Here is a 24,330-nt window from a genome sequence, read left to right as displayed (position 1 = left end):
GCAGGGGGAGATGTCTAGTCGAGTGGGGACAGAGAGGGCGTTGTTTCTTTCGAAGGAGCGGCTGCTGAAGGATCCTCAGTCCGGGCCTTTTTGGTTGAAGGAGACTTGCTGCTCTCTCCACGGTGTCGTTTGCTCTCCTTCTTTTGGCTCGAAGGAGCAGCAGGTACGGTGTAGTGGTCAAAGATATCTCCAGACGACATATCTGCAAGTAAGGAAACATTGCGAGCAGTTAGACGATATGTATAGACAGAGTTAAAAATGAGAATAAGGAGTACCCGAGCTATAACTATTGGTCACTACATTACTTAATGAACTACTGCTACACTCACTCACTGCCTGGAAGAAATCTGAATTTTAATTGGGAGTGTACTTAAAGTTGCCGTCCCCGTTAAATAAATGACAGGGAATGGGCAAACTGTCTAAAAGTGAGAATACAGTACCGTTCTCGTCTGAAAAATCTTTGATGAGTGCAGGGTGTTCGGAAACTTTCTTTTTTCCCTTTCCCAAAGGGGCAGGGGCAGCGGCTGCTCTCGGGGTACTGGAGGGTTCCCTGATTGTCACCCCAGTTGTCCTCCTCCTTGGAGGTTGTGACACGTCTGGGTGCTGCTCGGAAACTTCTTCACCAGTGGCACTCCCCGCCGTTGACTCACTCACATCCTGATGAGGTGTCAGAAGACCGAACAGCCTTAGGTTGGCTTCCGTGACCAGCTGTTTGATGCTTTTCTCTACGCCGGTCATGCTGGCCAGAGATGCTGCTCGAAACTCCATTTCTGGAGTAGGAGCTGGTCATTGCCATGGACCTGAAGAGTGCTAATTTTTTAAGGTGGATGTAGATAAAATAAAAAGAAATAAGCGACCAGAGAATAAGTATGTTACCTCCTTGGGTGAAGGATAGGTTGTTGGCAACTAGATCAGTAGTTAACAAGTACTCCTGGAAGTACTTTCCTACATTGGACTTGTAGGTAGTCTCACTTAGGAAGATGCGAGTCGATTCCTGGTGACAGAGATGAAAAAGCCCAGTGTTGTCTTGATTGGGGTTGGATTTAAGATCGAACTGGTAGTTGATCTCATGAGGCGTAGGGACATGCCACTTTTTATGGCTATAAAGGATATAGAGTGCAGAAAGCATTCTATACCCGTTTGGAGTTATTTGGAAAGGAGCGACCCCGAAATAATTGGCCACTCCCTGGAAAAAAGGATGAAGAGGCAAGATTGCTCCTGCCTCAATATGATACCTCGACTAGGCGCTGATGGTGCTGCCAGGAAGGTTTGCCCGCTGGTCATTGGTAGGTTTGAATAAAGTTACCCCAGAAAGTCCAGACTTCCTGAGGTAATTGGTTAGCACCCTAGCAGTTATTTGGCTAGGAGGAGCAACGTACCATTCGACATCTGGTCGAAGGACGTCCCGGGGTTGGGCCTGTGGTTGGATTTTGGGATGAGTGTTTTCAGCTCGACCACTGGTCAAAGGAATTTCAGCCTGAGGAGCAGGCTGATTTACAGAAGGTTTGGTTGGTTTCTTTTTCTGGGCGGTGGATTTTACTCTACCCATGTCTGACGGACTGGTTGAAGGTTTGTTGGATGGGGTACGGGAAAAAGGAATCACCGGAATGAGTAACGATGACTGTTCTTCATCCACGAGTAGTTGGGTGAGCAAATCATCGTCGATTGGTCTCTCACCTCCCCACGGATCTTACATGAAAATCTGCGAACAGAGAAGGAGAGATGAGAGTCTACGGCCTAAAAAACCAAGAGGTGTAAAAAGTTGGAATAACGTTGCTCGTGTATAAAAGTTAAGCTTTTATACGACCAGCAAAATTCTGACAAAAATGCTAAATCCTATGCGAACAGTTTGGAAAATGGATCAAAAGGCAGAAGTAAAAAGTTTTTTCAGGAGAAACTTTTTCGACTCTAAAGGGGCGGGAAAAACCCAGTCTTTCTACAGGCTTAAAAATTGAATTTTCACTTCGATTTTACGCCCTAAATTAATTATCCTGACTACCAAACTGATTCCTAACCCCATCAAAGCGTCTTTTTCCTACCATATTAAGCGCAGATCAGTATACCCATTTACCCCGAAGAAATTTTTTTGAGAGCTCAAAAAGGGAAGACAGACATTGCATAGCATGGCATAGCAGAGATGAATCGATCAAGAAACTTACTTGAATGAAAGATTGAAGTGAAGACACGGTCATTGATTCAAATGGCTGGACATACACACCTTGGATCAACAAGTTTTTTTGAGTCTGTTTTGCTTTGTTCTTCGGAGTTCTTGAGGAAAAGAAGATTGGTAAAAAGTGAAAAGTGAAAAGAATGGGTTATTTATATTGATCATGGCACTGTAAAAGAGGTAATGATGGAAGTGAATTTTCAAGGCATGGGGAAGCGCAATAGTTGTCAGACAGCTTTCGGGAAACCGAAGAAACATGATTGGTTGCTTTTTTCGAGAAGGAATGGACAGCTCTGACAGATTTGATGGGGCATGCGAATGGTCGGTCTCTTAAGTTTACTTTATGCTGGTCGCAGTAAAATAAACTTGGGGGGCAAATGTTTACCCAAAAATGGCTCTTGATAACGTGGCAAGAATTTCTTACGCGTGGCTGGCACGTGGCAGTTTTGAGCAAAAAGATTATGTTCGATCATCGACCAGATAATTAGTGCTTCATCAAGTCTTGCGTTTAGGTGCGACCAATCTGGTCGCATACTTCTATTTACTTCCTTTGAGATATGCAATCTTGTAATAATTATATTCATTATATTTCCTTTTATTACCTTGATACGCTAATCTTAATTGTAATTAAGGCCATTGGCCCATGTAACCCCCTTGAGCCTATAAATAAGAAAGAGATGGCTCAAGGAAGGGACTTTTAGTCTTTTGAACTTTTAATCTTGGGATTCAGAGAGAAAAGCATAGTGTGACTATCCACCGAAATTGTAATTCTCTTAAGATTGGTGAAACTCAAGAACCCCAGTTCTTTGATCACAGTATTGGGATTCAATATCAATAAGAACACTAAGTGGACATAGGTCATTACCATCCAATTGGGGCCGAACCACTATAAATCATTTGTGTCATTTTCTTTCTGTTTGATTCTCTTCTTGATTTCCTTTTTGTTCTTTGTTGTTTATTTGACTCCGTGTCGTTGACCAAATCAAGGGTCAACAAATACATATATGTTCCATTTATAATGGGATATGATTTGATCATAAATTAAATGTTCTCCTAATATTTGAGACATTAAATATGACAGTCTGGTCATAAATAAACGTATAAAGGGACCCGAGTCTTTGGGGATCCGTGGGTGTGAAATATATTAGAATTACCACGAGCTGAATATCTCCTCCAAGCTCATACTTCGACCACACATTTGAATATTATGAGCTCGCGCTTCACAACCTTCGTGTCTGTAGCTCGGGTTAAACCCAGGATGCCTAATACCACATATGTCCACATGAAACCGGAGTTGTCTACATGGATAATAAGCAAATATCATTCCCTTGGTTATTTCTCTGTATATTTATTTGCCAGCTATACCCAAACTGAGTGAATGAACTCGGGCTAAAATTAGGGTACAACAACAACTGACAAAAGTACGTAGCTTCAGACTGGTCTGCGTGGGCTTCTAAGGAGATCCTGGGGACAGGATTTGTTATGGTAATGGTAGTACTGTTTCCCAATAACGGCGTACATTCCATATGTAAAATATTCTGCAGGTTAGTTGAGGGCAGCAAACTCCATGTTTCTTGGGAATGTGTCAGCGTCAGGGAAGTTCAATCATGCCCTATCCAGAAGCCTGGTCCGGGTTCATTTGCTAACATCCCAATCCATTCACCGGGACCCTGGTTCATTTACCAGAGCTCGGGTTCATTCTTGACAAGAGTGTATTCTCAGACTGTTGAGCTTGCCACCCTTACTCGCATCCCAGATGATGCCATTAGGTTGAGACCGGGAAGACGAATTGGGTCCACATCTTGCTCCCGATTCCCTTGTTATGGTGGCACCCATTGAACAATGTTGGGCTTACTGATGATTGGGCCAATAAGACTTTCTTCTTCCCCGTTCAATGGGCTTAGGCTGGGCCTTTGATCTCTTCGAGAGAGCCCACGGATCCATTGGGTCATGCCACATGTTTGGGGGGAAAATAGGAATAACATTTACCCCCCAAGTCTTCGTTTGTGTTTGCACAGTGGAGACTTGCTTCATCCTCCCAGATCAAATCCTAATATCTCGGTTTGTTTCCCAGAAGATGGGTTCATTTTCATGGGGGACACTCGGTTAATCTTGCATGGAGGAGGTTTGCATCAGTGTCCCTGATCAAATCCTAATAGCCCAGTTTGTTTCCCAGAAGGCGGGTTCATTTACTTCGGGGCCATTTGGGTGATCCTCGTGTTGGGAATTGTGCCCTGAAAGCATATGTAGTAGACATTGTTTTAAGAAATAAATAAATAAATTGAATTTGTTATGCATATATTTTATGGACTATATTATTCTGTGATAATATTAAGTAAATATCAGAAAATTTTCTAAGTTCATATATGTGATCTCAAACACGTATTGGTACGGGAGGATTGTGTTTGAGATAAATGAACTTGAATAGTTCGTAGTAAAATAAAGTTATGGAATCTTTAGATTAATTACTACAAGTACGGTTCACTAGTATTATGAATACATGTGATCTAAATCCGGATCACTAGAGTAGTATGACACTTTAGTGGAGGTACTTTATATATAAGAAAATATATAGAACTGGACCAGATATGTTTATTAATACTTAGTTAAATATCATTTTGAAGTATTAATTAAATATATCATTTGATGATCATATACAAATAGATCTTAATCCTGAAGTTACTATGAACTCCTGTTTATGTTATATGAGTTCTTTGATTCACTCGTTAGGGTCTTTCAGAATGATCAGACTATAAACTTTTGTTTTGGGAACTCATTAATGTAAATGGCTGGGGACATAGTATACAGATATGGAATCTATACCTTCTCGTAAGAGATTGAATAATGGTTCTCTTAAGGGTTGACTTTTGGGACTGAAAAGGTTATTGAGCTCAAATTCATAATTTAGTTATGAATTAACCTTCACTAGTAAAGTCAATGGTACTTAAGGAAACAAGATATAATTAAAAGGGTAAAATGGTAATTTTATTCTCGATTAATTATGAACCATTATGAGAGGGTTAATTTGTATGTAATGATTATATCAATGGATACTTTATTTTATAAAGTACTTAGTAAATGAAATGTCTATAATTACAAGAGTGCAGTCTCATATTTATAGTGGAGTAATCATACGATTAATAAATTAAGATTATTTAATTAAAGAGTTTAATTAATTGTTATCCCAAAAATTGGCAAATCTAACGTGGCACTAAACGTGGACATGTGGAGCAGACTGGGCAGACCCCTCAGCAGGTTAGTCGGTGTATACCTGCAGGGTATACAACAAGTTACTACTTGACATACTATCTCCAGAGGCTCAGCTGCTCGGCAGGACCACCAGAAAACTTGCCGGTCAATACGATAGGCAGACTAGTCGGAATACACTTGCCAAATGAATAAAAATTACTACACGGTATGCTCACCAGGAAAGTAGCTACGCGTTATGCTTACCAGAAAAGAGGCTGCTCGGTATGCTCTCTAGGAAACCCAGTATACTTGCTCGGATGAAAGCAGTTACACTCTTCGTTAGCACTCCACAAGAATCGCCCAACCACCCGCAAAGAGTGCCTAACAACCCTGAAGACTCGGTCAAACCTCCTAACAAATAGGACAACAATCACCTGCGAGAAGAAAGGGATATTTCCCCATCAAATATGCTCAAGTGCAACCCTTGGGCGAGAGGAACAATATAAATGCAGGTCTTCTACCACAGTGGAGGGGGGATCTTAAGCCTACCGACTAGCACCAGGAATATATCGACCAACACCTGGAATATACCGACCAACCAGTTCGGGGGGGGGGGGGGGGGGAGACACACAAAGAACAACCTACTAGCCAGCACTAGAAACATATCGAGCAGCTTGGCTTGGTACTTAGCAGCGATTCCACCATACTGTATTGTCTTTTACACATAGAAATCCACTTGTAATCCCTTGTGATCTTGTGTAAATCTTCAAGATTAATGTAAAACTAAGAGGAAGTAGGTCATTACCAATCCTTGGGGCCGAGCCTCTATAAATCCTGGTGTCTGTTATCATTTATTGCTCATCACTACTAGGTTCTTGTCTTATTATGGTTCATTGATTGTGTGAATGAAAGCTCTCTAATTAATTATTTTAACTCCGCGTTAGTTGACCAAAAAACCAGTCAACATTTTGGTGCTTTCATTGAGAGCTGAAGATAATCACATCCAGATTTTATTGATGCAAGGATGGTAGTCTCAACCAGAAGATCAAGCCAAGAGCCTCCAGAGCCCGAGGCTAAAGTCTCTTACCAAGTCCCGTCGATAAGCAATTTCAACGGGCAGCGAAGCGATTTGCCGCCTAGGAATCCATCTGGTGTTAGGGGCAAACCGTTGGACCTATCGCAGCAGGACAAGGGGCTGCTGCTTCCACTGGAATCACTCAGGCAGGAACGACAGATGGAACTGCTGCGCGGGGTGCCGACCAGCAGGGACCCAGGGCTGGAGGCCCTGGGCGATATGAACCCCATGTAAGGGAAGTCATTGGAAAAATGCAAGATCAACTATCCTTTATGAATCAGGGGTATGCCACTGTGCTGGAGGCCCTTAATGAAGCCTTCGAAAAACAAATGAGATATTTTCAAGAGTGGATGGATCGACATGCACAGGAGATACAGGCCCGACAAGAGGATATGGAACGCCGGACAAGGGAGGCTGCTAAGTCTAATTGAAATTACATACAACAGCAGCAAACCCAAGGTGTGGGAACCTGTAACGACCCAAATTCACTAATAAGGCTTAAGGGCCTTGATTAGTGTGCCGGGAGGGCATAACTGGATTATATGTGATTTAATGATTAAAAGCATGTTATATGATTATTTGAATGTCTGTGATGCATGACTATGTGTATTAGTATGCATGTAGGCCCTGATTAGGTTAGAAGGGCATATTCATAATTTTAGCCCGTTGAGGGCATAAATGTAAATAACTGTGATAAATTGTTGAGACCACATTATTATGTGGATATATTTGTAATCTGTGACTCGAGGCAATCCTAGTGAGCAGTTTAGCGGAAAAGTCACGACGGGGATTTATACCCGGCTCGGGGCGAGCCTAGGGGTATTTCTGGGAATTTAGGAAATATATTGGAGTCTATTTTGATATTGAGGAATATAATTGGTGATTAGTTAGGTGTCGGGAAGTAAGCGGTAAATATTAAAGACATTCGAGGAATTAGCGGGCATTGGGTGTAATGACCAAAATGCCCTTAGGAGGTTTAAAAGCTTAGTTTTAAATGGGAGGGCAAATTGGTCATTTGAGTTAAAAGTAGGGATAAGTATTGTGCTGATTTATGCCTTAGTGGGTAGTGTAGAAAGTGTTGGAAGTTTGAAGAAAGAAAAGAAAGAAAAGAAGGAAAAGGAAAGGAGGGAAAAAAAAGCAGGGGGTTTTCTCTCTTGCACGGTTTGGGATTCTCTTCACCAAATCTCAGGAAATTTGGAGCTAAAGTTCAGAAAAGGCTTAGGCTAGGACTCAACACTAGGATCCTTGATTTGTCTTGGGGAATTGGCAGAGGTTACTCATCATTTGAGGTAAGGTTTTGAGGTTGTAACTCAGTTTCTGGTTCTTAGTATTAATATGGATTTTGAGCTGAGTTTTGGTGGGAATTCTAGGGAATTGAGGCTGAAGCTTTGAGGAGTGAAAGCTAAGGAAGAGTGGAGGATAGCCTAAGGTTGAACCTCTCTGTTGAAGGTAAGAAATTATGAACTTGGTCACTTGAATTATGTGGTTTCAGTTGTTTTTCTTGTTGAGTTTTTGAGCTCTAATTTCAGCCATGGTGAATTTTTTGTTTTGGGGTGCATGTGATTGAATTACTTGTGATTAGGTTGTTTGGGATGAGTTGATGATGCTGGGAGGCTTGTTTTGAAGTTTGGTTGAGTTTTGGAAAGGTTTGGCTCGAGGAAATTCGAAGAGGAGAAAACTAGGTAGTATCTGGCTGTGACTAGTGCTGTAGCGCTAGCCTTAGGGCGCTACAGCGCTAGGCTTGGGCATCTGGGAGCCTGATAGCTCTGCTTGTAGCGCTGTAGTGCCCACTTTAGGGTGTTGTAGTGCTACCTTGTTCCCATAAAGGGGTTTTTGGGTTATTTCTTAGGGTTTTTGCCCGAGGGCTCGGGGTTTGATTCCACCACCCCGTTTGGTGGAATTAGGGCTTCCCGAGGGCTCGGGATTAGTCCCGAGGCTAGGTTTTGGAATGGAGGTTTGGAGTTTGTTCTAACTTATGACCGTGACTAGATATACGCTAGGGCTCAGATGGGATTGTGTTTGAGGATCGAATTGAACAAGCTATCGAAATCTAAAGGTAAGAAAACTGTACCCGGTTATGTGTTTGTGATGGGACTAAGGGCTCCCTATATCTGTATGATGTCATAGATGCTATTATGCCATGGGACATGTGATAAATGGCCTAAGGGTGCCATAAATAATACTTGCGCACAGGGCATGACTCGGCCACTGGTAGCTGAGGACAGCTTAATATTCACTGAGCTCGGTTTAAGCGGGCCAGAGTCAGTGGGATAAATAGAAGGTGCGGCCTAAGGGCGTTAACCCTGATTATCATATGTGAATTGATTATTGATATGAAGTGATGTACTCGGTATGCTGAATACTTGAATAACATGAATGTTTGGACTGTTGAGCACATGTTTATACTGTATGAGTTATCTGGTTGTTTGCTTGATAATTATCCTTTGTTATTGTGTTTTCTTGCTGGGCCTTAGCTCACGGGTACTACGTGGAGCAGGTAAAGGCAAGGGCAAGTTGGACCAATTCTGAGATGGAGAGCTTCGGGGCTGAATGTACATAATCAGCTGATCAGCCGCCACGGCCGAGGAGTGGAGCAGGACGAGAAAAGCCTAATTGTTTGTTTTGCCTTAGAGTGGCTAGTAACTGCATTTTAATCCCAATATTTTGTAAACTGTCTTATAAATTTACTACTTCTGGGATCCCATGTAAAGAAAATGTTTGACTATATGAAAAGGAAACTTTTGAGACCAAAATATTTTTACCCTAGTTCAATTGTAGTTTCAATAACACATTTCTAATTAAATGACTTGATTAGAAAGTCTTGCACCATTATAAACACACAGTGTAACGGTCTTGGCTATCCAGGGCGTTACATAACCACGGTTGGAACTACTGCCCAAAACCAACAACGTCCTCCCATTTTTGGTTTCGGTGAAGGTGCCATGCATGGGCTAGGAGCCCAACCTCAGAATGGAAACCAAGGTCCAGCTAGGAGTCACAGATCTGGTCGGGGTGCCCAGGCCAATAACAATAGGCGACTTTTATCAGTGGATGAGCAGGTCTTGCCAAGACGTGGCATGGGACAGGACCAAGCCGGAGATGTTTAGCTAAGACCTCAGGGTAGTAACCATGATAGGAATCCTAGCACTGCAGGATGAGATGACAACCCCTAAGTTCTAACATCGAACAGGGGTGGTCAACATCAAAACTACCAACAATAACTTAGTCGGTACATGCAGCAACAAGAATACCGACTAAGGTCCCAAAGAGATGAGCCGGAGGTGAGTAGTGCATACAGGCCCCATTATGATGATGGGTATGGCCATGATGAGGCAGCAAGCTAAGTTTGCCAACCTAATTACCAAGGTCAGGGGGGTAACTAGCCCGAAGGACCGTTTGTCCGACAAGTGCAGGAAATTCCTAACAACCAACCACCCCGAGGTGGAGGGTTCCAAGGAGTACCTCCAGTACCGGGGAGAGCAGACAACCAAAATGTTGGGGGTAGGCCTCGGTCAAACTCTGTTTTCAATTAGATGGGTCCCATGGGAGGTGAAGACCTTTGAGATGCTCTTAATCCTAGCAAGGAAAATTGAGACTCAAACAATGTAGCTCTACCTGAGCCTGTTCGAGACCCGAGAATGGATGAGGTCCACAATGCAACAGAACCCTAGGCACCTGCAGACCCTAACATCCAAGCCCAACTAGATTTGTTAACCCAATTGGTAAGGGACTTGGCAACCCCCAAGTTAACAGATATTGAAATGGAAAGACAGAGAGGTTCCCCATTTTCAGACCGTATAAATTAGCTGCCCATACCTGTCAAATTAAAAATGTCAACATGGAAAATGTATACTGGGCTGGAGGACCCAGTATCCCATGTTCTTCACTTTGAACTACAAACTGACCTCCAGGGGGTTCAGGATGATGCTAGGTGCAGGATCTTCCCAGCCACCCTGTCAGAAACTGCCCAGCGTTGGTTTTTCAAGCTACAGCCAGGATCAATCACATCATGGGACGGTTTCGTCCGCATATTCTATTCACAGTTCTCCTCGGCAATGCCCCTTCTAGCTAAGCCAAATGATTTGGCAGACATCAAACAAAGGGACAACGAGCCTTTAAAAGATTACATTCAACATTTCATGTAAGAGGCCACCAAGGTAAAGTCCCTTAGTGATGATGGTAATTTGATAGCCATCAATTTGGGAGTCAAGATAAAAAGTTTATTCTGGAGTAGCTTAAAGAGGAAGTCAGCGCGTATCACTCAAGAATTTCTTGATAGGGCAAAATAATTTATCAAGTTAGAGGAAGCTGAACAGAAGGTGGATAATCCTACCCAGGCAATTGCCGAGCAAGAGAAAACAAGTGCTGGGAACACCCCCAACCCTCCAGAAGGAAGTAAAAATGGGAGTAAGAACGGCAAACGCGGTAACGGGGCTGGAAGCAATGGTAACCAAAATGACAGCAAGAAGCCTAGGACCACCGAGCAGCCGAAACTATGGGAATACGTGCCCAAGTTTACTACTTACACCATCATGTTGGAGTCCCGAGCAGATGTTTTCAATGCTACATAGGCTGTCGTACCGTACAAAATGCCTCCACCGATGAAGAAGGATGTTAATAGACGGGATATGAATAAATTTTGCCTATTTCACAATGACTACGATCATGAAACCAATGAGTGTAACCACTTGAAGGAGGAAATTGAATTCCTCATAAGACAAAACAATGCTCATCTGAATAGGTATGTACGACCGACTACCGACCCACAACTTCAACAACCTCCTCAGCAACAACCTCCTCAACAATATCAAAGCAATTAACCACTCCTACCACCACCAGTTGCTGGCTAGCTAGATATGATCTGTGGAGAACCACATTTGGCCAGTGACAGCAGCAAGGCCCGAGAAAGATACACTCGTTCCCTTAGACATGAGCAAGAGGAAGATGTACTGGCTATCAAGGAGTGTACTCCCAAGCAACCTCGATACGAATGTGAACCCATCACATTTAGTGAGGAAGACACAAGTCACGTACATCATCCACATAATGACCCTTTGGTGGTAGAGGTGCAAATCGCCAACATGATCGTGGCTTGGACAATGATTGATCACGGTTCGTCTGCCAATATTCTATTAAAGAATACCCTAGAGAGGATGAATCTAAGTGTTAGAGACTTGGAACCATGTGAGCAACTGCTGTATGGGTTTACTGGAAATGGTATGGCTCCCTCAGGAAACATAAGGTTGCCTTTAATAGTAGGGAAGGCACCTAAGAGCAACACGGTAATGGCTTTGTTCGTTGTAATTGACATTCCCTCTTCGTACAACATCATGATAGGGCGGTCGACCCTATATGACCTCCCAGCGGTATCCTCAATTTTCCACTTATTACTCAAATTCCCAACCCGAGCAGGTGTAGGATGTCTTAAGGGGAACCAGCTGGTGGCCAGAGAATGTTATAATTCATCAGCAAAAAAGCAAGCAAGGCAGCCTATACCGCCCAGTTTGCAGGGCCCAATCACCATAAATAGGATGCAGCCCAACAGGGGAGATGACATTGATAATTCTACAAAATAGAGTTATTTTACCACTTCTTATGTGCTAATTGTTGCTTAATTCTTGAGTTTTTAATTGATTTGTTAAGTTTTTAAGTAATTTTGAATTTATTAGGTTTATTTTAATTTTATAGATTTTTGTGTATTTTTATTGTTATATTATTGTAAAATGTTATGGCTTAATTATTTAGAATTATTATTGTTAAGTTAGTGGTAAAAAAAAAAAGGTTGTATTATTGAACTTAAATGTAAAATATAAATTAAGTTATAATTAATATTTTCAAAGAATTAAATTGATTTATTTTATAGTTGAAAATATTGTATTATGATTTATTTTATATTTATTTTGTAGGGAATGTATGCTCTTAAAAAGAAAGAAAAAAATGAAGGAAATGTGGTATTTTCAAGAGTTAAAGCTGAAAGAAATAATGACATTTTGGTATTTCTGAAAAGCTAAAGGTCCAAGCAGCCTGGCCCAATCCTTCAGCCAGCCCAGGCCCATTCCAAGACCTTGTCTTCCAGCAGCTCCTGCCTTCCCACGTTGATCCCAAGCTCTCCACAGCATATATCATTAACCACCATCAACTTCAGCATATACTTCAACACATGCGCCAGCTGCCTTCCCATGTTGCCTATCAATGAAGCTCCTTAGCTACATCTCAACACTCGCGTTCAGCAACATCACCAAATGCACGCCCAGCCACTTCTCTTCAGCAAGCCATCAATGCCCAGCATTTTCCTGTCCAGCCCAGCTCCAAGGCCCATTCAGCCCTCACACCTGATGCAGCCAATTGCTCAAGCCATTTACCAGTCACGCCTGGCTCTTCAACACCAATTCGGCCCAAGTTAATCAAGCACCAAACAACCACCAAAAATGCCAAAAAATCATGTTTTTCATTCCCAATATTTTTCACTCAAATATCAATTCACTTTTCCCTATTTTTCTTACCTAAATAAACATTCCTAATTCATTTTTTTACCCTAGCTTTTCACTAATCTTTTACCCAACCAAACATTTCATCTTTCCAATACTCTTACACTTACTCTATTTATCCTACCACTTCCCAACACAATTAAATTAATCAATTTATTTATTTTAATTTGATTAATTTAATCTCCATATTTTGCCTATAAATAGAGTCTTGTAAGACCATTTGGGGGGCTCTTCTTCTTTATCTTTTCAACACCTTCTACACATATTTTTCTCTCTTCTCTTCACTATTTTCTCTACCATTTTCATCTTTTGAAGAGCATGTCAAGTATGTTATTTTGTAATTTTTATCTAGTTATGAGCTTCTAATCTTTTTCAAAGGTTATTAAGATGATGATGAAGCAAAATGTAACTAGATAGTATTTTTTTTGGTATGTTGATTTCCCATTTGTGTAACATTGTTTATGGATTTTTCTATCAAAGATATGCATTTTTCATCTATTATTGAGTGTTAAAGCATATTACACTTAGTTCTTCATTATGCAAAAAATATGATATTCTTTGATTAAATGTTTTTCATTAAATTGTTCTCATCTAATTCTTAGAGCATAAGTATCATATTTTTCCTAAACATAATCTCTTTGATTTTTTGTAGTTTCATTAGGTTGTAACACAACTAATGCTTAGAAATTATATCTTATATAAGTGAAGAAAAATCCTACCTTTTTGAAAGAGTAACTTGTGCTTGAATAGAAAATATATTTTGAAAAAATATATAGTGTGATTTATTTCAACTATATCTAAACTTGGGAATCAATATACTTACAAATACTATTGAACTTGCATTTTGTGGATTCTAACATCTTAATAATCTTATTTTACATATATCATTTGAAAACTATTTTTCTATTTAATCTTAAATCTTTTTATTACTTGTCTTTTATTTTTCTAAAACAAAATCTCATCAAATATTTGGAACTATGTTAGAATATTATTGCTTTGTTTGAAATAGTTTCTTTTGATGTTAGTCAACTCCCATGGGTTCGACCTCGTACTTACATGAACATTATATTCCGAAACGATTCGTGCACTTGCGAGTTTAATTATTAAAACACCCTCTTTTGGGATCAACAGACATAGACCCTCATTTTGGGGACACAGATACAAGGGTGGGTTCAGTTGAAGAATTGGAAGAGGTCCCACTTGACCCGCAATACCCGACCAGGGTTGTCAAGATAGGAAAAGAGTTGTCCAGACCCATAAGATCCGCTTTGATCCAGTTCCTATGAGACAACCAGGATGTATTCGCCTGGTCACATAATGATATGGTGGGGATCTTCCCAACCATTATAAGCCATGTCCTCAACATTGACACAGAACACTTCAAACCCAGGCAACAAAAAAGGAGGTTACTAGATCAGATGAGAGCAAAAGCATTAAAGAAGGAAGTGGAGAAGCTCTGAAATAACAACTTTATTAGGGAAGCTTTTTATCCTGTATGGGTTTCCATTCCTGTATTGGTACCAAAGCCTAACAAAAAGTGGAGGGTGTGTATAGATTTTATAGATTTGAATAAAGTATGCCCCAAGGACTGCTTCCCACTTCCAAGAATTGACCAACTAATGGACGCTACAACCAGCCATGAAATATTAACCTTCATGGATGCCTACTTGGGGTACAACCAAATAAGCATGCATCCCCCCGACCAGGTGCATACAAGTTTCCACACAGATGTGGGGTTGTACTACTACAGAGTAATGCTGTTTGGCCTGAAAAATGCTGGAGCAACGTATCAGCGGCTGGTAAACCGTATGTTCAAGGAACAAATAGGGAGAAACATAGAAGTTTATGTGGATGTTTTGTTGGTAAAATCCCAACAGGCTGAAGGGCACATTGAGGACTTGGATGAGTGTTTCAGTATCCTAATGCAATATAGAATGAAGTTAAACCCCCTAAAATGCTCCTTTGGTGTGGGGTCGGGAAATTTTTTGGGGTTCATAGTGAACTCTAGAGGAATAGAGGCAAACCCCGAAAAGATATAAGCATTATTTGAATTGCCCTCACCAGCCAGGATCAAGGACGTGCAGAGCCTAACAGGACGCATAACAGCACTCAACAAATTTGTGTCTAAATCAACTGATAAGTGTATTCCATTTTTTAATATCCTCAGAGGCACAAATAAATTTGAATGGACTGAAGAGTGCAAACAAGCCTTCCAAACTTTAAAGTAGCAGCTGGCATAACCCCCGATCCTTTCAAAACCTCTAGTGGGTGAGGAACTATGCATATACCTAGCAGTAACTCAACACGCTGTTAGTGCAGTCTTCACCAGAGAAGAAGACAAGATACAACATCCTGTATACTATGTTAGTAAAAGGCTAGTCGAAGTCGAAAGCAGATAACCTCTAATTGAAAAATTAACTTACTGCTTGCTTTTGTATTCAAGAAAACTTCGCCCATATTTCTAAGCTCATCCAATTAAGGTTCTTACCTACCAACCATTGAGTCAGGTCTTGCAAAAGCTGGATGCAGTACGAGATTACCTACCAGCCCCGAATAGCAATTAAAAAACCAGGCTCTTGCAGACTTTGTAGCTAAGTGTACCGGACTACCAGAATCGGACGGAGTCATAGCCGAGCAGTCATCCGAGTCTGAACTACTGCACAACATGAATGCTGTGCAGAGTGTCAGACACCCAGAATCAAGCACTATTGATTCCAAAAAAGAACAACAAGTCTGGAAACTACACGTAGATGGCTCATCTACCGACCAGTTGTCTGGAGCCGGTCTCACTCTAATCACCCCCAAAGGGCAACGCATCCATTGTGCACTTTATTTTGGATTTGAGGCATCCAATAATGAAGCAGAATACGAAGCACTAATTGCAGACCTAAGATTGGCTAAAGAAGTGAAAGCTCAATCCTTGGAAATATATAGCAACTCGCAGCTAGTTGTCAACCACGTCCTCGGAGAATACGTTGCTCGGGGAGAGAAAATGATGGCCTATCTCGGTGCAATAAAAGATTTGCTCGCTCAGATTAAGAGATACACCATTCAGCAGATACCTAGAGAACAAAATGCCACGACAGATGCACTGGCTAGGCTGGCCTGTAATGGCGTGGTGGACAAAGTCGTGGCAAACCAGTCCTTCTCCATCCTGGATGACCCCAATTGCAGCTTTTCTAGAGCACGAAATTCTGCCCAACAGCCATAGTGAATCTAGAAAATTGATAAGGAAAGCTGCTCGGTACCTCATCCTGGATGGGGTCATTTACAGAAGAGGATTTTCCATGCAATTGCTCAGGTGCGTCAACCAAACAGAATCTGGATGACTCCTTGAAGAGGTACATGAGGGTTTCTGTGGGAATCAAGCTGGGGGGCAGAGTCTATCTAAGAAAATTCTAAGGCAAGGCTACTTCTGGCCAACTATGAATGAGGACTCTATATCGCATGTTCGAAAGTGTGACAAGTGTTATAGATTTGCGAAAATCCCCCGACCAGCCCCATATGAACTAACACAAATGCAAAGTCCATGGCCCTTTTCCATTTGGGGGATCGACCTTATTGGTCGGTTGCTAAAAGGAAAGGGGGGAGTACAGTACAAGTTCAGATTTTACCTTAGATACATCATCGCTTTCTGCTGGAGGAGTCCAACCACTTAAAACAGCTCTCCAAGCATTTTCATCTTGAGATTTGATGAATGTTTACCCAAAAATGGTTATTGATGATGTGGCAAAGATTTCTTACACGTGGATTGACACGTGGCAGAATTGAAGGACAAAGGTGCTGTTCGGCTATCGACCAGAAGCACACCTCATCGTCAGCATTAATTTTTTGATACGACCAGGCTGGTCGTGAAGCCCGATTTATTTCCTTCTTAAGTTGTAATCTAATATTAACTGCATTTGAATATTTCTCCATATTTATCCTTGATACGCGATTATTAAGGAAAGATAGGACACGTTAACATGTATAACCCTCCTTGAGCCTATAAATATGCATGAAATTGCTCAAGGAAGGGACTTTTGAATATTTAGTTTTTGTGCTTAAGATTGAGAGAGAAAGAACTAAAGTGAGTTGTTCATCGTTTTATTGTACTACATCTAAGGTTTGTGAAACTCAAGAACCCTAGTTCTTTGATCATGACTTTAAGATTCAATAATAACAATATCACTAAGTGGACATAGGTCATTACCAATCACTGGGGTCGAACCACTATAATTTCTTGGTGTTTTTTCTTTCCATTAGATTATCTTTTCAAGTGTTGTTCCATATTTTGTCGTAAATTTGACTCCGTGTCATTGGCCAATTCGAGGGTCAACATTCTGGTGCTCTCATTGAGAGATTGTGAAAGAATCTAATGGCAAAAACATCCAAGAGGACCAGACAGACGGATGGCGCTGCATCATCCCAGCCTCCTCCCCCAAATATGGTTGAGGACGAACCACATTTGGAGTTTGATGAGGAGGAGTTAGATTCTGAAACCTTGAAGGCAACGCTGGGGGTGTTGCAGGATGAGTTGGCAAATCTGAGGGCCAATCAAGAGAATGCTGCAGAGATAATGGCGTCGCAACAAAGAGAAATAGAACGCCAGCGTCAAGAGCTGAGCGAGCGGCAGGCTGAGATGGATCATCGACAGAGGGATGTCATGGCCGCCCTTGAAGCAACCATCCAGCTGGCTAGGAATCAGGCTGCGCCAGTCTCCCAGCCAGATTAGCCACCAAACGGGCCACCTCAAAGGGGTCCCAATCCTAGTCCTCCGGTCAAGCCGGTAAGCTCTCAAAGGCCAGAGCAGCCGCCTGTGGCTCAGGATGATGTCCCTGTTGAATTAGCTTGTACAGGATCTTGATTTATTTTCATGTATATCTATATATTAAACAAATTAATACGAGATAGCCTAAAACATGTTTCTAAAATTGAATTCAAAGAGAAACAAATAATAGAATATTTACAGTATACGCAGCAGAATTAAAGAGTCATTCCTTCAGTTTCTCTAACTCTTGTATCCTTTCTGTCGCAGAGTATTATCAAGAAACTGAATCGATCTTCTATTTTCTTCACAATCTTCCAATGTATCCTTAGAACCACCTAGACTAGTGTGGGCAATTCTCAACACATGAGATAGATATAGAGAGAAGAAGAGAAAATAACAAAGTGGCTTAGAAAAGGATTTGTGTTTAGAGAGAATCTAAAACTATCAGAAAATATGACTTGTGACTTATCAAACTTCTATTTTGACTTCTCTCTAAGCACTCCTTTTATAGACCCAATTAGGCCATTTAATTTAATTAAAAAATCAATAAAATAATAGCCATTTTGAAGCCCTAGGTTGAAATTATCATAGGCTATAGGCTCGTGAAATTTCCCATTTGATTATAAGCCTATTGGACTTAAAATCAAGGCATGTATTACTTTCTATTGATTTAATTAATTAAATAATTATTTAAATCCTTTATCAAATTAATTATTTATAATTTGAACCTTGATTTAAACTTATTTATTAATTTAGATACCAATTTATCTTAATTAATAAATCTGCCATAATTTCTCTTTTCTTCTCAAAATTACACAACTCTATGAAACTATCCAAAATTGACCTGATCAACTTTGATAATTCTAATTGATGATTAAATCAATTAATTGAGACTATCTAGATGATTTTATCCAAGGTACAATGGGGACCATGGGCCTATGAAATCAAGCTCCAATAAGTTATCATAAATCTAACAAATAAATTTACTAACTTATTAATTCCTCGTGACTCCACTATAGACTTGGAATTGCACTCTTGAATTCATAGAACGCTCTATAACAAATATAGATACGCTATTAATTATCCATTGTTATAACCATAATTGTCACTCAATCCTCTATAGACGGTCTACAATGAGATAGGACTAAAATATCGTTTTACCCCTCATTGTATTTTATCCTTAAAACACTTAGTTCCTTGTAAATGATATTTCAGTAAACTAATTTAATTACTGAAATGAGATCTCTATCATTTAACACCTTGAACCAAACTAAAAGGAAACCATTGTTTCACTTCTTCATCAGAAGCAATAGATGTTCATATCTATGATTAACACTCCCACTCAATTATACTACCGAGTTCCCAAGATGTAAGTATGGGCTAGTCCGTAGGGTAAGCTGGTAACGAACAAGTCAAAGAACTCAAATAATACAATCAGTTAGAATACTAACCACTCAGAATTGAGATTGAATTGACCTATGGTAAACTATATGATATGACTAGAATAGATAATAACGGTATGTTTACTTATCTTATCAACTGTCAATATCGGTTCAGTCCGATGTAACAAATACATCCGATCTTATCTACTTTACTAATGTTCTGGAAAGAACATAACACTGTAATGTGTAAGTAGATCATATCGTAGATTGGCAAGTCAGTGTAAATCCGGTGCACTGACTAATCTTAGGACTAACTTATTTTGAACATATAATCATATTTATATTCCACTGTGATTACGTCACTATAAATAAGATTAGCTATATGCTCGTGATTTAATAGAAGTTTATATTAAACAAATAATCATGAAAATAAAACATGCGAGCAAAGTGATCGACCAAGTCAAAAAATGATTTCTATTCTTTTATTGATAATAAAATGAGATTACAAAGAATTTGAGTTTTAATTAGGGCATAAAACCCCAACAGTCCTTCCTAGGGATCCTGAGCAGCAGCCTCCATCTCAGGCTGATCGAGGCAATCCCCAGCACCCAAGGCAGAATAGGGTCGGGCAACCGCCCCGCAGCCTTAGGCGCCCAGGGGATGAAGAGCCGAATCCACCAAGTAGGGGGCAGCGTCCTTCTGCCAACAGGAGGAACTCCGAGATAGGCTCTGCGGTCAGGGGCCCCCTACGGCATAACAATGCACGGGGACCCACCGACCAGCGCAGGCCTCCCCCTGATGCTTGGGCAATGCCAGCCTGAGGAGGCAACAAAGTAAATAGCCGGTCACACCATAGTCAGCCACAATTCAGAGATGGCCACGACTACAATGTAGCCAATTCCGAGAAAATTAAAGCCCTGATCGACATGAAATCGCCAGCAAAGATTAAGGATGTTCAAAGCTTAACCAGAAGAATTGCCACTCTTAGTAGATTCATTTCAAAGTCAACAGATAAGTGCGTCCCATTCTTTAATCTACTTAGAGGCAATAAGAAGTTTGAATGGACAGAGGAGTGCGAACAGGCATTTCAAGCACTAAAAACACATATGGCGCAACCACCCATCCTGTCAAAGCCGGTCGATAAAGAAACTTTGTTCATCTACCTGGCGATCACAAAGTACGCTACTAGTGTCGTCTTTGTAAGGGAGGAAGAAGGCATGCAGAAAGCTGTTTACTATGTGAGCAAAAGGCTGATTGGAGTAGAACAGCAGTACCCCCCCATCGAAAAGCTAGCCTATTGCCTAGTTTTGGCCTCCAGGAAACTGCAGCCTTACTTTCAAGCTCATCCAATTACGGTCTTGACCGACCAGCCTCTTCGACAAGTCCTGCAAAAACCAGAGGCTGAAGGTAGATTGCTAAAATGGGCAGTCGAACTCGGGCAATTCAACATATCTTACTTGCTGCGAGCATCGATAAAAGGACAAGCCTTGGTTGACTTCATTGCAGAATTCACTGCACTTGCAAATGGTGAGCAGATTGAAGAGCCTAACGAGCTTGAATGTCAAAGACAAGCCCCCACGTGGAAATTATTTACATACGGTTCTTCTAACGAGTGCCACGTTGGGGCATGAGTGATATTGATAACGCTGGAGGGGCATCGATTTCACTGCGCAATCAGATTTGACTTCACTGCTTCTAACAATGAGGCCGAGTATGAAGCACTACTCGCTGGATTGCGGTTAGCCAGGGACATGAATATAAAAGTGCTTGGCATTTACAGTGATTCTCAGCTGGTGGTGAATCAAGTCATGGGAGAGTATCAAGCCCAAGGTTTAAAGATGGCTGCCTACTTGAAAAAAACAAAGGATTTGTTAGCATAGTTTGATAAGTACACCCTTCAGCAGGTACCTCGCGACTAGAATTCGAACGCTGATGATTTGGCTAAACTAGCAAGTGCAAAAGATGCTGGTACTCTGAACATAGTGCCAGTTGAGCGACTATCTGTACCAAGCATCCAAGCAGAGGAGACCACTCTGGTGATCCAGATGGCGGATACATGGATGGCACCATACGTAGAGTATCTGACACAAGGCGTATTACCAGCGGATAGAAACAAAGCCAGAACCCTTCAGCGACAAGCTGCTAGGTATATCCTGGTTGATGGCATATTGTACCGAAGGGGATACTCAATGCCACTCTTCAGATGTATTACATAGGAGAAAGCCAAAGAATTGATGAAAGAGGTGCACAAAGGTTTTTGTGGAGACCACGCTGGGGGGCAGAGTTTGTCAAAAAAGATCCTAAGGCAAGGATACTTCTGGCCCACAATGAATGAAGACTCGATGCAATTCGTGAGAAAATGTGAAAAATGCTAGAGATTCTCTAAAATCCCACGAGCAGCCCCTAATGAGCTTAAACAGATGCAAAGCCCGTGGCCGTTTACAGTTTGGGGTATCGACCTAATAAAATCTTTGCCCATGGGAATAGGCGGTGTCAAATATGCTGTGGTTGCCGTCGACTACTTCACCAAGTGGGCCGAAGCTGAACCGCTTGCAACCATAACGACCAAGAAAGTGCTGGATTTCGAGATCAAAAACATCATTTGTCGCTATGGATTGCGAAGGAAGATCGTCTCTGATAATGGCACCCAGTTTGACAGTGATTTATTTACGGACTTCTGCAAGCGGCATGGTATTATCAAGAGCTTCTCTTCAGTCGCTCATCCCCAAGAAAATGGACAAGTTGAAGCAGTCAACAAAACGCTGAAGGATACACTGAAGAAAATACTAGAAGAAGCTAAGAGGGCATGGCCAGAACAATTGCCTGAAGTACTTTGGTCGTACAAAACTTCCCACCGAACAGCAACGGGTCATACTCCGTTCTCTTTGGCTTATGGATATGAAGCTATGTTGCCTGTTGAATTAGATCCGCCTTCTCATCGCAGAATAACGTACGACCGAGGCTCGAACAGCTAGCTATTGATGGAATCCCTCGATTTGATCGATGAGAAACGGGAGCAAGCCCAACTCCGAGTAGCTGTGTACCAGCAAAAGGTCGCCCGGTATTTCAACTCTAAAGTGCGAAAAAGAAAGTTTGGCGTTGGAGATCTTGTACTCCGAAGAGTTTTTCTAAACACCCGCGACCAAGCTGCTGGAGTACTCAGACCTAATTGGGAAGGGCCATACCAAATTGAAGAAGTCCTTCACCCAGGCACCTATAGACTTGCTCGCTTGAACGGAGATCTCGTTCCTCACTATTGGAATGGAGAACACCTATGCAAGTACTATCAATAACAAATTCTTCTTAAAGAATTGGCTTGTATTATTTTTACTTTTTACAAGTTTTGAAAAAGGGTTGGTCATTTTATGTGACCGATAGCTTATAAGTGTAAGATCTTATTGATCACTCGTACAGACATGTTTCGTCCATTTATTACGAGAAATATAAGGGACTGTGCGCAGCCAGTCATTTCTTGCCAATTATTTTATTTATTACAAGTATTTGCTCATTACGTGTGTTGTTTTGCTGTATTACAATTTCAATTATTTTGCTCCGAGCAGCATTGTTCAAACAGGTTTTGGTCAAGGCAAGTGACCAAGGACCTAAAGATCCTCGATCACTTGGGGAGCATATAAGGTACAAGTAAGCAAAGCATTTCATTAAAAGGTATGTAAACACATGAGCAAAATAAGTGAAAGCATACTAGGGTACTTAGAGTATTTTTCAAAATTTGCATTTTGTTAAATCAAACCAAAGTGCTATGCTAAGTTCGATCATGCGAATAGATATTATAATAAAATAAAAAGGTGTTATAATATCAAAAATGAATTACTTTACACCGCGAGCAGTACTGCTCGGATGTAATTGTTTGATTAAAAGGAAAATAGTTGCCCATGCAGCAATAAAAAATTATTGTCTTTACATTACGACCCGTAGGTCGAGTACTTGAAAGATTAAAAGAAATAGCAGACTACCAACCTAGAGGATCTGGAGGGGTACCCTGGTCGACGACATCTGTAGTTTCATTGTCCGCCCCATCCATGCCAGTCGCCAAGGAGATTTCGGGCAAGGTAGGAACCCTTGCCCTCTCCTCTTCTACCAGTCGAGCAGCGCAGCAGGCTATCTCGGCTTGCCTTGCGCGTTCGGGAAGGTAGCTGAAGTCCGACCCTTGGTTGTGTTTCCAGAAGTCATAAAAACACTTACTCGTGGCGTTCTTGTACCTTTCCAAATTGCTGGCATTGGCTTTTTCAAGCTCCTCGATCCGGCCTTCCAAAGTTTTAGTCTCTTGTCTGCTCGCGATCAACTCCTACTCGAGCTTTTTAGCCTCGGGTAGTTAATGCGGTTAGAATCCTTGAACTAGTCCCTCTATTCGACGGCCTTATCCAGAGAATTTTGCTTCTCCTTTAACTCATCAGCCAGTTTGTTCTTCTCCTCGAGCACCGCCACAAGCTATTCAGCGTGTTTTGTTTCGGCAGCCTTGAGTTCGTCAGCATGTCGTTGCTTCAAAGATTTGGACTGCTCGGTGACGGCGCCCGAGCGTAGCTGACCGGCAGTAAGGGTTAGAAATGCCTGCAATAAGAGAAAAGATTAGACTAACTGTCGAGTATAAAAGAAACCGTCTCCATAGAAAAAGATAACTTACACTGGCAAATTCATTCAAGGCGCGGGTTAGGATCTGGTCGACATCCATTGTCTCAGTCGCAGCCATCGCCTCTCGGCAGTGATCGTTCTTCACAATTTTTGCGACCTTGTGTTTGACTGATCTGAAGGCATGACTTGTTATGTCGACCCCAGTGGAAGCAGCACCGACCTGCTGAGTCTGATCAGTTGGGGTCAGTGGAGACGGTGTCGACCCAGCAGGAGCAGGGGGAGTCTGCTGCTCGTGAGGAGAAGGGGGTGGTGTTGCATTGGCTAAGGGTCCGTCCTCTGGGAGGCCTGTAGTGCGAGATTTCTTAGCCTGAGGCATTTTGCTGCTTTCCCCAGGATGCCTCTTGCTCGCTTTCTTTTTGCTCACGGGAGCTTTGGGAGCTTCAGGGGTGCTCTCAGAGTCCATATCTGGGAAAGAAGCAAATATTCGAACAGTTAGATAGTATAAACAATTAAGTATGTTATGTCAGGAAAAGAGACAGAAAAAATTGTAAGTGAAATACCTGAGCTATCATTACTGGTCACTACATTATAAACTCTACTAGTCTTACACTCACTCTCTGGCATGAAGAAGGTTGAATATAAATTTGGAGCGTACTTAAAATTGCCAACCCTGTCAAATAAGTGACAGG

At 41.4% G+C, this 24,330-nt stretch overlaps 1 protein-coding gene across 1 annotated transcript; it reads right to left on the bottom strand.

Annotated features, from left to right (window-relative positions):
• Positions 1–23,500: 23,500 nt before the first annotated feature.
• LOC133792337 (predicted GPI-anchored protein 58) lies at positions 23,501–24,104 on the bottom strand. The gene is made up of 2 exons (XM_062230240.1): positions 23,694–24,104; positions 23,501–23,620 (listed from the first exon to the last, which is right to left on the bottom strand). The coding sequence occupies exons 1-2, from the start codon at positions 24,102–24,104 to the stop codon at positions 23,501–23,503; spliced, it is 531 nt and encodes a 176-aa protein (XP_062086224.1).
• Between the last annotated feature and the right edge of the window lie 226 nt (positions 24,105–24,330).

The sequence above is a fragment of the Humulus lupulus genome, chromosome 7 (genome assembly GCF_963169125.1).
Source record: "Humulus lupulus chromosome 7, drHumLupu1.1, whole genome shotgun sequence".
Lineage (NCBI taxonomy): Eukaryota > Viridiplantae > Streptophyta > Magnoliopsida > Rosales > Cannabaceae > Humulus > Humulus lupulus.
Note: the sequence above shows the minus strand (reverse complement) of the source record. Positions and strands in the feature narration are given on the sequence as shown.